The 14,294-nt window shown below is 35.6% G+C and overlaps 1 protein-coding gene across 2 annotated transcripts in view; it reads right to left on the reverse strand.

Annotated features, from left to right (window-relative positions):
• Positions 1-14,294, reverse strand: part of LOC125676813 (uncharacterized) — a 116,376-nt gene that overhangs the window by 45,708 nt on the left and 56,374 nt on the right. For both annotated transcript variants that reach the window (XM_056159463.1, XM_056159462.1), the window contains exons 14-15: positions 7,808-8,305; positions 7,004-7,243 (exon numbers count right to left, since the gene is read on the reverse strand). In XM_056159463.1, the coding sequence (XP_056015438.1) occupies positions 7,004-7,243; positions 7,808-8,305 (738 nt within the window). The remainder of the gene's footprint in view (positions 1-7,003; positions 7,244-7,807; positions 8,306-14,294) is intronic.

Raw genomic sequence — 14,294 nt, forward strand, 5'->3', positions numbered from 1 at the left:
ATTTAAACTATATGTTCAAAACTTTTGGAAATTTCATCTAAAAAAATTCTAGTTGAAAAGAAAACCCCGCGAACTCGAAGTGTTTGACTATAGAGTACAGAAGGACACCGCGTGAAATGGTGACACACTGTCATGTGTTGTTTTATATAGACACGGACGAGATCAATATGCTTGCTATTTAAATCAGACGTCTCTGAGACATCCGAAGTGTGTATGAAGTAGGCCATCGACTGAGATGACCTTGGCCTTAGTTATTTATTCGATCCACGTTTACTTTTTCAATACTTGTATATTCATTCTGTAAAGAGTTTCTATGCACAAGACAAGATTATTGTAAACTTCAAAGTACAGCCAATAAACCGAGGAAATCCGGGAAAAAGATTGGGGTTTTTTCACTCGCAAAAAGTTGCGATCACTTGTGATTTTTTACTTGCAAATTCAATTTTTAACTCACATTTAGCGAGTATTTCCCCTTAATTTCGTTGCCTGTATCAAATGAATAAATTAAATCGTAAATAGCCATTTTTCGTTGTTGACACATGTGCGGGAATGTCTCGACTTCTCGTCCTCAAGGAAGGATGTTCCGAGAAAAAAAAAGGAGTAGATTGGGAAGTTTGAAAATAAAAGCACCAAATTGAATGACGATACTAAAGATGTTTTTGAGACAATTAAGTATGTTTTAGTTTAAACTTAACGTTTGTCATTTGAATTAAGTACTTAAATATGGAGAAACCATCAGGGTTTCTTTTCTCTGGAAAGTTGGTCAGGGCTAGTGGATGTAAGGTCAGGTCTAGTAAATATTATTTGAAGTAGCCCGACTAGTCTAGTGCTCAAGAAAGTAAATGTCAAACCCTGCTAACCCACATATGAAATATCATTATCATCAAGTGAATGGTTCTCAAGATATTGAGCGGACAACACATGGTCTACAGACCGACCGACAGACCGACCAACAGGTGCAAAACAATATGCCCCCTCTTTTTCAAAGGGGGGCATAAAAATAAACTCCAACCACCTGTCCATTTTTATTTCCAAACAAAGATGAAAATCTAAAAAATAATTTTATGACTAGGCCAAAATAAAAAATGTGTTTGTTTCAGGTCGTTTGCCCGACCCTAAATATATCCACCGACCCTATTAATTTTTTTCAATTTTCCGATTTCAATTCATCGATATACGAACTATTACCCGAAATGCCAAGACATCTATAATTGTAATATTAAAACTCCATCACATACTGTGTATTTTGTCAATTAAACATTGTGCTCTGAACCCATTTTTTATCTGTTAAACACATTATATTACAACTTTAACTATAAAAGTTTCATTGATTCGAAGGCACTTATTTATTTTTATAAAAAAAAATATTTAAAAAAAAAATAAAATAAACCTACCTACCAACCCTTTTTTTAAAAATCAGAGGCGACCTAAAACAAACATTTTTTTTTTGGCCCTATGTGGCCTAAAATATTTTGTATACTTACTAATTTCAAAACTCGAAAGGAAATGTTATCCATGTGAAGCCATCTTGCTCTGTTCATCCTCTGGGGAAGACAATTAATTCTTTGATTTTGCAGTTTGTGTCATGACTACACCATGATATCTTCTAATCTCGTCATACTATCAGAAAGTAATTTTGGCAGTTGGCAAGTGTATCAATGGTGTTACTTCTTCATGATCAGATCTTCTATATTGTGTCATATTCAGCATAAAGTAACAATTAAGGGCTATCATCTAGTTCTGAGGTACTGAGGAAGGGCTGTTTTTCTCAACACATAGCCTTTCTTCTGGTATTCTTAGGGATACTTTATTCATCTTTTAATTACATTTCCTTCTTGGAGATTAAAAGTTGAAGACCACTGAAAGAAAAAGAAGTGATTTAATGAATTCCATGTAGTTTATCGAATGTGCTGACCAGAATATTATCTAACTGTAGCCCCCCCCCCACCCCCCACCAAGCATGCAATGTCATACATGTATCTGAAATCAATACTTATAAAAATTAATTAAAATTAAAATCTTCAAATATACAATCTTGTTACACATCTCCTATATTTTTCACTTACGATAACTCTGAATTTTTAATAAGTGAGTCCTTTTGTCCACAAACTTTTAATAACCCCTCATAAACAATTTACAAATATGATATCAGAAATAATAATCTAAAAAATTATCCTGTTGTTCATAGATGCATGCCATCAACATTAAGAGTATAACAAATAACAAAAGCTCTCCTGACATTGTGCCATTCTGAAAGAAATGAGGTGCTTATACCCCCAAAGGCAGGGGGGTAACCCAGAATTGTGTCTAGAGAGCGGAATAATATATTTATGGAATTAACCAAAAAATTAGTAATAATTTTTTTTTAGCTATGAATTCATGTTAAATAAAGTGCACCGCCATGGCACATGATACGCCCGTCACATATTGTTAACAGTATAGATAGTACCCATTAAAACATTTTTTTTTTATATCACCTTAATTAAATGTCACAGTGACCTTAAAGTAGGATGCGACACACCTTCTACCTAAGATGCATTAGTTGACCAATTTTGGTGATTCTAGGTCTAATAGTTTTCAAGTTATGAGCCGGACAAGTTTTTGCCATATATGGCCATATCTTCTTAATGAAAAGTCACAGTGACCTGGTTTTAATGTGCGACACACCTTCTACCCAAGATGTATCTACAGACAAAGTTTGATGATTCTAGGCCTTGTAGTATTTAAGTTACGAGTCGGACACGAAAAAGCTAACAGACGGACGGACAGACACACCATACCATAATACGTCCCGTCTTAAGACGGGCGTATGAAAATTGGTCATGGTAGCTCAGTGGTAACACAGTCTTCGACATTAACCAGTGGCCTGATGCCCGAGGCCAGTAAAATCGGGATCGGGCTTCTTAAAATATTAAACCCTGGAGTCCGATGGGCCTGTAAATGTTTTCTTATATGTTCTGTATATATTACAAATAAAGCGTGAGATTGACTCAGACTAAATGTCATGACTTAGTAGTCAAATTTCGCATAGAAAAATTATCAACCATGCTGCCTTTTCTGAAGTATAGGGAGGGGGCTCGTCCGGGAAATTCAAAACCACCCAAGCGTATTTCACAATCACAACCATCCGATAAAAAAAACCCCAAAAAACTGTCGTACGAGGAGAAAAAAACGAAAATTCATGCCCCATTGGACCGAGGGCAGTGTTCAAAATTAACCATAGACCGAGTATATGTCAAATGGCACTGGTCTATGCCAACTGTAATTGAGATAGACCAAATTGTCTATGCCAATTTTCTAGATTTAAAGCAATAAAGTTATCCAAGAGGGTCTTGCATGGTCAGTCGACGTCTGATAAACATTATGAGGAAAGGATGATATTACAGAAATGGAAAGAAAATACACTTTCTAAGTATATTAGAAGTAAATGAAAATGTTTTAAATTTGTGTTATTATTTTTTCAATGTTGTGGTCTATGCCAATTCGATGAGGTCTAAGTCATCTTATTTTGGCATAGACCTGTGGTCTATACCAAGTTTTAAACCAATTTCGAACACTGCGAGGGTAGGCCTTGGCTAACATTTAAAAAATGTTTTGTACGTGGTGTATACAAAACAGAGTTGAACATGAGCTGCTGATGTATCTGCGAGATTAATCAGTCTATGCGAAAGACATCAGACCGTCGGACCTGACCGATGTGCAGTGCCTCAGGTCCGATGCATCATTTTTTACACCGGATCGGAATGTCAGATGTCTCAATGTCCGGTTTTGAGCTTTACTATCTTGATGCGGAGTTTGTTATAAGTAAAAAAAATAGCACACATCCAAATACGTAAATGAATTGATTAAAACCGCATGGACTGTCTAAAGTATTATACGGGAAGGATTCCTGGAATAGTATTACTAGTATAATAAATAAGATTCCCTTGGTTTTGCATTTTCACGTGTTTCACTTTTTTACATTAGGTTTTTCGGTCTGACAAAATTTGGTTCGGTCCGGTGTGTTCATTGATTACACTGGACCGAATGTCCTGTGTGGTCCAAAAACTTTCGCATATACTGGATTAATATGTTGAAAAATAATATAATCCTTTTAATGTCAGTTGTTCTTTAACTATGATCATCTTGACCTGTATTTTCCTACAGTAAAAGAACTGTGCATAGAGTAGAATCAGCAAATAACAAGAGATCAAATTAGAAAATAAACATTTTGGGCCTGCAAAATATTGTTCGGGCTTGCACAATTATTATACTGGGAGGCCCGAAGGGCCTGTGCTTTACAAAGTTTTTCGTGAAGACTGGTAACAGGATCAAGAAATCATGGTTTCGAGCCATGCTTGTACTTTATTTAGGGTGAAAATGTAGATAGTGAGGTGAATGCTCCATCATCATATTTAGCATTCAAAAGAGAAAGTTGCTGGTCTTTCAGATGAGACCTTTAAACACCACATGCATGCGTCTAAATGTGTAGCACTTCATACTACTGAAATATTCTCTACAGGTATTATACTAAAATCAAACATACACATACATGTATATTCATATATATGTTAAAAATTTTAATTATCATTTTAGAATTTTCTTCTTCTGACAAAATGATGCGCAAGTACATAAATGGAAGCTATGCCACTATATGTCATGACACTGTACAGCTTGATCAGTTGATACATCACATAAACAGTCACAGATGTAAACAATCAAGAAAAACTCAGTACACAACATCACCCCTTAATTTTGAATTGTAGCTGAAGATCATTCTGCCAAGATCGAAATGCAGCTTGGCAATGATTAGCGAGGGTTATATTATTCTTAAAAAGTAGATTGAAATCAAAAGTTAACTGCCAAAGTTATCAGGAGACAATAATCCATACATGGTTCGAATTTCCTCCACTGCCACCTAAAATGCACGTGTAAACAACGCGTGTGACATGCACCACACCCCGACAGGCTACATTGTAAACAAGTAAAATGCATTCAGAGTAATAGTTTTACATATGATATTCTGTTTGGTTTATAGTCTTAGTAGCTACATACCTATGTGGTACACCTGTACCATGTGCGTACTGCAAACAGTGCGGCGTAATGTACATTTGCATCCTCGGGGATTTCAACCCGGACAAAGTGGAACTTGCCAATCCGAATACATATATATCTTTCGTTTTTATTTTTGCATTTTATTTATTTATCTATTTATGTCATGGCGTTGGGAAAAAAACTTCAAAGTAGGGAGACATATGAAAAGGGGGATACGGTCCAATCATCCAAAAAAAAGTCCCGTGTGGAGGGGTGGGGGTGGGGTTGATTCCTAAGGACTTGGCGCATATCTATTTGTTTTTAAATGTGAAATTCTATCCAAAATCAATATGAATTTTTAGTATACAGAGTACATTAACTGCAAAGATTAAATTTTAGAAAAAACCCCAAACAGTTCACGTACTAGATATATCACTTTCATCATCGGAATTTTCAGTAACTCGGGTACTCTGTCGCTTGTACATAACACGATCGGTATGAAACACCATTTAATCAGTCTATCTAATAAAAAACTCATTGTTAATATGCAAAAATTTTCTTTCAACCATGTTTACTTACCTCAGATGGGCCAACTTCTTTCCCTGGAAAACTCCATTATGATGACATCACAAATTACGTCATTCAAAACAGAGCATGCGCACTTCGAAAGTGTGTAAGCCATGCTCGCAAGGAAAAAAGATGGACGAGTGCTAAATCTTTACACACCTGTTGCACACATCTCATAAATCCTGTTAAGTAAACACTTCAGGATTTTGATGGTAGATGAACTATTTAATGATTTTATGCTGATTTTTATAAAAATCCAACTGAACACCACCATTTTCGTGTTCCTTTGACCGACCCCGTGTTGATTTACACGTGTGCCTTCTTATTCACTGGTTCAATTGACAGGGCTTACAAACACACACACACACACACACACACACACACACACGGAAGCAGGCAAGTTCAATTTTGATTGGGCAATATCTAAATAACCTGAAAATATACTATCAATAGGGAAAAATGGAATTATATTGACAACATATGTGCATACTACGTATACCAAAAATGTAAGATGCTACCACTTGTTTTAAATGTGTGTTGGGGGTTGGGGGTGTTTTGGAAAACATCCATGGCGGTCCCCGTTACAATTATATAACTAGAATTACTTCCGGCTTACTCTGTGAGTGGAGGCATATACAGATCTCTTTACATTAATATTATTTTTGACTTACTGTGTTTTCTGTAAGCCGTGTTATTGATGATGTAAATATCACTGTGTGGGTGAGTAGTATAACCCCTCCCGATGGATGGTTATACTACAGATACTAAAATGTAAGACGCTACCAGTTTATTAAATCTGTGTGTAAGGGGGGGGGGGGGGGGGTAGAGAACATTCATGACGGTCCCCATTACAATTATAGAACTAGCATTACTTCTGGCTTACTGAGTGAGTGGAGGCCTATACAGATCTCTTTACATTAGTATTATTTTTGACTTACTGTGTTTTCTGTAAGCCGTGTTGTTGATGATGTAAATATCACAGTGTGGGTGGAGACCTATACAGATCTCTTTACATTAATGATACTTTTGACTTACTGCGTTTTCTGTAAGCCGTGTTGTTGATGATGTAAATATCACTGTGTGGGAGGAGACCTATACAGATCTCTTTACATTAATATTACTTTTGACTTACTGTGTTTTCTGTAAGCTGTGTTGTTGATGATGTAAATATCCCAGTGTGGGAGGAGACCTATACAGATCTCTTTACATTAATATTACTTTTGACTTACTGTGTTTTCTGTAAGCTGTGTTGTTGATGATGTAAATATCCCAGTGTGGGAGGAGACCTATACAGATCTCTTTACATTAATATTACTTTTGACTTACTGTGTTTTCTGTAAGCCGTGTTGTTGATGATGTAAATATCCCAGTGTGGGAGGAGACCTATACAGATCTCTTTACATTAATATTACTTTTGACTTACTGTGTTTTCTGTAAGCCGTGTTGTTGATGATGTAAATATCCCAGTGTGGGTGGAGACCTATACAGGATCTCACGATGTCAGGTCTTGCGTTAATGTTGTATCTCCAGAGCCACTTGACCTGTTGTACACTGTCCTGAGATCCACCTCTGTATTGCATACACTCCCCAGTCTGCTGTAATTCCTCTATAAACGCTCTTCGTTTATCATCACTCATACGTACTTTACTTAGAGGGATGTTCACTGATTAATATAAAGTTTCCATTAATGACACATATAAAATATTTAACAGATTTGAAATGATCAATTACAATAAAAGTATCGGGAATCACTGTCCTGTCTTCTATCACGTGACGTCATATCTACATACACAGTGTCAGTCAATGTGTGTGGTTGTACAGACTTTATGTACATGTCTTTGTTTATACTGCGAGTTAGACAATATTGCAGATCATCATAATTATTTATACTGCGAGTTAGACAATATTACAGATCATTATAATTATTTATACTGAGAGTTAGACAATATTACAGATCATCATAATTATTTATACTGAGAGTTAGACAATATTACAGATCATCAGAATTATTTATACTGTGAGTTAGACAATATTACAGATCATCATAATTATTTATACTGAGAGTTAGACAACATTACAGATCATCATAATTATTTATAGCTCATTGATCTGAAATCAATCACTAAAAGATCTACAGTTAACATCGCTAAAATAAAGTAGAATTGACATGGGTGTATATAGACTGCTGGGTGTAGATCAGTACACGGTTCATTTACTTCATACTTACAGTACTGTGACACTTCATCACAGATATTCGTGTCCTCCATGGTGACGTGGGTCAGTATGTTCATCTGTAGACGGCGTATGAGTAAGGAATCACAGTACGGGTAGTCACCAATGACACATTTCTCTCCAGACTTCCTGGTGTATCCCCGTGATCTCAGATACCTCACTACTGTAGTATAACTGGATAAATAATACTGATAGAGCAGTGAAACAGGGAGACGATCACTACGACGTTCTATAACACGGTACACGGTCTCATCCTTGGCGTCCTCAGTGATGTCCACTCCGTCCTGATTCCAAATAAATCCACGTGATTTCAGTCTGTCCAGAGTCCGCTGTGCCTTCTCACTTGTTACACGTTCATTATCGTACATCCACTCTCGTATCTCATTAAGAATGTCCAGACAGTCTGTATCAGTAAAGTCGGGGGTACCGGAGTCAGAACACAGAAAACAGAATAACACCCACACCTCGTCATCAGACAGGGAGGAGAACTGGTCTGTAAATATATAATGATACGGTAATACAAGGTTATTCACATGTTATATATAGTAATTTTAATAATAAGAAATGACGGAAGAGAAATACTACACAGCTTCCCCCAGACTGAAGGATCAGAGGTTTGAATTAGTATCCTCATCAGACTAACATGGGGAACTTTAAAGTTTAGCAGATACTATCAAATACATCTACATAGGTTTTAAATCAAGTAATTAGGGTCTCTGATTAATGTTTCTGTTCTGTTTTGAATTAACGTTTTATTTCCGCTAACGATTTTTCAAAAGGAAAAAAAATGTTTTATTGCATTTTAAAATTGTTTATAACATTCTGATTATTCATAAGCATTACTAAGAAATGTTCTAAATATGCTTGTGGGACCCTATATAACAAACTCACTTGAATGAAGCATTTCGTAAAAATATATCCACAACATTTTCAGAATGGTAGACTGACGGATTTAAGGGGAGTGCAGCCGGCGCCCCCCCCCCCCCCCCTAATTTTTTTTAAATTTTATGTAAATCATGATATCTTGTGTAGAAAAACTTCCTAAACTATAAAAGAAGCAACAATTTTTTTCGACTCCCAGAGAACTAAATAACAAAAATCTTTTGATTTCTTGAATTACTTGAATGTGAGAACATAGTTTTCCCCCCCCAAAACCCTTAAAATTTGCTTCATTTTATTAATTTCACCTTATTAAAAGTGATAAAATATTGTACAAATGACTAAATATGAGCCTCAGACATATTTCAGGCCCTAAAGAATCTGTAAAATCCAGAAGCTTCGCCACCTGGACCCCACCAGGGTTTCGCCTTTGACCCACTAGGGGCCTCAAGGTTGCCCCCATACCCCCTGCCGCATACAGTGGCACCCCCGTAACAGTAATTTCTGGATCCGCCCCCGGTAGAAACGTTTTTAAGAAAGCTGTATAACACGGTATTACCTCCTCCTTGGTGATTGATTTGATTGATCTTAGAATGACCTGTTGTATCACGAGAACTCACGTGTAAATCGCTATATAGATTTCAGATAACTGACGTGTAAATCGCTATATAGATTTCAGATAACTGGACAAGGATATAATACATGAGTAAGACGGAACATGAGCTGCCGGCCTTTACATTATTATGATAAACACAGTTCCACGTGACTGACGCATTCATGGGTACAATTTAACCCCCCCCCCCCCTGCGATTGTGTAATAGGGAAATAAACCTTCAAAACAGCTTCTTTAATCATTGAAGGAAATAAAACGTATTTAGCATCTGAGGAAAAGGAGAAGTGAACCAGTTACCACTTCATAAAATTCTCAGGATTAAAATTGCAGTGGAAACCAGCTGGTGATGATGTAGAACTTAATAATAAAAAAAACAGTTAGTGCAGAAAAGGGATCCGCCTTTTTTTTCCAGTGAAAACAAAATACCTATAAGAGCAAATTCTTTCTATAGGCCATCAAATATTACGTGCTAGATTCGTCATTTCATTTGTACTTGTTATATACAAAATCTGCTGGCTTCCGGAAGTTTCACCTCCGTGGATCCCGGAATTAGGGAGGTATACTACATTGTGATCAAGGCTAACCCCGTTTTATAACATTGATGTAAATATACGTGTAAATGTCAGCAACATGTATCTATTTGTTTTAGATTCAATTGAGTAGATGAGTAGCTCAATAGGTTAGCGTGTCAACTGCTGATACATAGATTGCGGGTTAGATTCCAGTAGAAGTTCTAATGTTTTTTGAAGAGTACTCTTTACTAAAACTAAAAATGTTAACAAAATAAAAAAATAGAAAGTTTTCAATTTCAAGATCTTGTTGTATATATCCCCCACGTTCATCCATGTCATAGTCCTCTGGTGTATCAATCCCTCTTAAACGATAACATGAGTTTTGGAAACTTGCATTAAAAGGGTTTGTGATTTTATTAGGTAAATCACAAGTATATTAAAAACATCATTTTCTCATAAGAAAAATTGAAAGTATTTTCTTTCGTCACCGGTAGAACAAAAGCATAATATTTTTTTCATAACCACATAGAATTGTAATGTATCGTGTAGGAATTTTAAATGTCCTACCCTACTAATTTTCAGACGAAAATAATTCGCTTTACGTTTTCCATACGATACGATTCCCTACTATTATTCCTTTCTCACTATATATATATATATATATATATATATATATATATATATATACCTTGTTTTACCAGTTTTATCCTATAACAAATCTAAAAAGAGGCCCATAAGCCACATCGCTCGTCTGAGTCACTTTGGCCCATATCTAAAAAAAATTCCCTACCGGTATGCATTTGCATGTAAAACTTTAATTTCCTATTGTGGCCCCCACTCTGTCCCGGGGATGATTTTAACAAACTTGAATCTGCATTATCTAAGGAATCTGTCATGTAAATAAATTTCATTTTTGGCCCAATGGTTCTTAAAACAGAGTATTATTGAAATATGGAATTATTTTAATTATTGGAATTTATGAGATTGTAGGAAAAGGTCATTAGTCACAACTAACTACTACTATCATTAAACTGTAGGTAAATTTACATTAGTCACAACTTACCTACCTAACTAACCAAACTTTTGTTTACTAATATTGGGTTGGCTGAAATTTGCACAGTGCATGCCTATACCTATTAAAATTGAAGTAAATCTGACAGTTATTTGAAATGTGACAGTTCTGTATGCCTGTGTTAAAAGTTGTAATGCACACAAGTTTTCATTTATTTGCATCTTGTAATCTATTGCTGTTGCATTTGTTTGTATCTGTGTTATTTTATTTTTATTTCTCAATCTATGTTGGACTTGCACTATTAATTCACGCATGCGCAGATAGAGGTTATTTCTGCCGCGGCAGTACTAACCTCCGAGGGGTTAGTACTGCCGCGGCAGAAATAACTTCTATCTGCGCATGTGCGGCATTTAATAAAATGCTTCAAAGTAGATAAAAATCCTTGTTATCAACAATTTTTCATTACTCTATCCATATGGCATGGGAATCCCGCCCCTATGAGTAAGACGTCTCAGTTACAACGGCAAAGTGCACTGAAATGCCGATCAAAGGTCGTGCCGCTTCCATGGATGTTGACATGTTTCAATTTAATTTTTGCACTAGAACCTGTGTCCGTACGATCAACATCACAGGAAACGACGATAAAAGCATGATGTATGCAATAAAAGCATGATATATGCAGAAAACCCATCAGACTGATACTTTTCATTCCTGAAGTTGTATGAATAAATTATTAATTTATTTTTTGTTTATGACTTTTTAGAATTATGTTTAGGCCTATATTCAATGAACGTTTTGATTCAAGGCTTATTTTATTGGTCAAATTATATGATATATCAGCAAATTATGCCACTTGAACTTTTGAAAGGGATATGAAAGGTTTCAATCTTATTAAAATCAGTACAACAATCGATTACGCGGTGTCACAGCTTATTTTACACTTGACCGAGAGTCAGGAAAGAGATGCTAGTTGCCAATTTTGAAATATTTTGATCGATCAAACTTGTGAAACTTAAGAAAAAGTTTTTAAAAAGAAAGTAATTTGAATGTGTTATATACAAATATATAATAACTGAACCGATTTATCGCCAGTCGTAGATCGGTGCATCTATTATTAAATATTGGAAATTTCGAGAAGAAGTTTGAAATCATAATGAAATTGGAATAAATATGGTGACACATCTATATACTTGTAAATTACAATTCTTGGCAATAAACTCCGAAACACTTGCTCCAGAGGTACTGTTTGCACATTTGATAGTGTTTCATATGTGAGCTGTAATAGAATCTTACTTGATTAGTAAATATCGTAAAATTAATTAAAAACATACTTTCGTTTTCGATCAACTACCCTGAGATAGCAAAAAAAAAAAAATGAGAGTAAAGTGGTGGATACGCTTTGACGGATCTAATTAAAGACCAAGAAAAAAACAAAACAAAAAAAAAAAACCAAAAAAAACCCCAAAAAACCACCGTACGGTTTCTCCATGGATCACTGAATGTGGGCGGAGCTTATCCATGGTCAATGTTATTTACCTGCATGGCCAAGAGATCAGCTGTTGTGTATATTTTTATGATATACACAGGAAACTTCTCAGGTTATCAAAAAATATGCTTAGTGTCTTAATTTGTGCAAAAAAAATTTTTTTTAAATTTCTTCTTACATGCATACCGCATTTCTATTTCCCGTAAACCTTCAAACTTCGTCATATTTATGTATTGCACAGGTTTAGCCCATTTCTAAACCTGTGCTTTTAAAACTTCTAATTAAACTGTTATATATCATATATAAATAATTTCCCAAATATATTACCCGGTGAATTCCTTATAATATCCATGTTTCGAGAGAATGAATAAATCCAAGTAGATCTGTGTACATGTACAATCAAATGAAGAATGATCAAAATACACCTCAATATGGGCCGTCTGTAGGGTTTCTGTGGCTGTAGTGTTTGTGTAATGGTGGTATCCCAAACAGAAGCTGACACGAAGTCTACCCCCTTCTCTCTCTCTCTCTCTCTCTCTCTCTCTCTCTCTCTCTCTCTCTCTCTCTCTTTATAAATATAAAGCCGTGATAAGGTAGCAGTAGACCACAGTCTCTGCAATCTAATTAAAATCAGATCCTAGGATACGCTCACAATTGCAGAGTATACGGCGCGGATCTAAGAAGTCTGATTTTAATTAGATTGTGGTCTCTGCAAACGTCAATCAACCTAAGCTCTATTGTTAAAAGTTTGATTGACTGACGGCTTATCATTGATCACGACACAGGTAAAATTTGGGGGTGTTGGGTCTTTAAGCCAATTAATACGATATGAAGAAATCCGTATTTTATCGATGCTTGAGTTTGATCTTACAGAAGATGTTCCTGAATTAAGAAACTACATTTGAAAACGATATCTCAATGTAACGATGGGTAACGTGCTAGTTGTTAATTGCGCATGGATATGTACAAAAACACATAATTCTAAGTATTCCTTTTGATTGTAACCATTTAAAATTAATTTACAATCATTGCATGACAAATTATTAATAGATGATCACAGACGAAATACATGTATATAATAATCCAGTTTAGCCAGCACTTAGGTTTAATTTCTCATTTTTTTTAAATATTATATTTAGCCTCTACTATCAAATCTCTGGTATATCAGGTTTTTATTTTCTTTGCATCACAGATTTAACGTAAGCTTTGACACAATAGCGTGCGCGACGTCACAACACATTATATTACAAGGGAGTGCGAGGGTTACCATTCTAAAGCTGAAGATTGATTTATTTTTAATCCGCAATATAAATATGTATTCAGTCTGGATGTAATTTAATGTCTGATCCCCGCCCCCACACACACATACCTGATAAGCAAAAAAAACAAGAGGCCCATGGGCCACATCGCTCACCTGAGTCACCTTGGTCCATATCAGAAGATTTTCCATATCTATTTGCATGTAAAACCGTAGTCCCTATTATGGCCCCAAACCTACCCCTGGAGGCCATGGTTTTTGCAAACTTGAATTTACACTATGTCAGAAAGCTTTCATGTAAATATGAATTGCTTTAGCCCAATGGTTCTTGAGAAGAAGATTTTTAAAGATTTTCCCTATATATTTGTATGTAAAACTTTGATCCCCTATTGTGGCCCCATCCTACCCCAGGGGGCATGATTTCAACAAACCTCAATCTGCACTATATCAGAAAGCTTTCATATAAATCTCAGCTTTTCTGGCTTAGTGGTTCCGGGAAGAAGATTTTTAAAGATTTTTCTTATATATTTGTATGTAAAACTTTGACCCCCTATTGTGGCCCCATCCGACCCCCGGGGGCCATGATCTTAGCAATTTATAATCTGCACTATATCAGGAAGCTTTCATATAAATCTCAGCTTTTCTGGCTCAGTGGTTCTTGAGAAGAAGATTTTAAAAGATTTTTCCTATAAATTTCTATGTAAAACTTTGATGCCCCCCTT

This window comes from Ostrea edulis, chromosome 3 (assembly GCF_947568905.1).
Source record: "Ostrea edulis chromosome 3, xbOstEdul1.1, whole genome shotgun sequence".
NCBI lineage: Eukaryota > Metazoa > Mollusca > Bivalvia > Ostreida > Ostreidae > Ostrea > Ostrea edulis.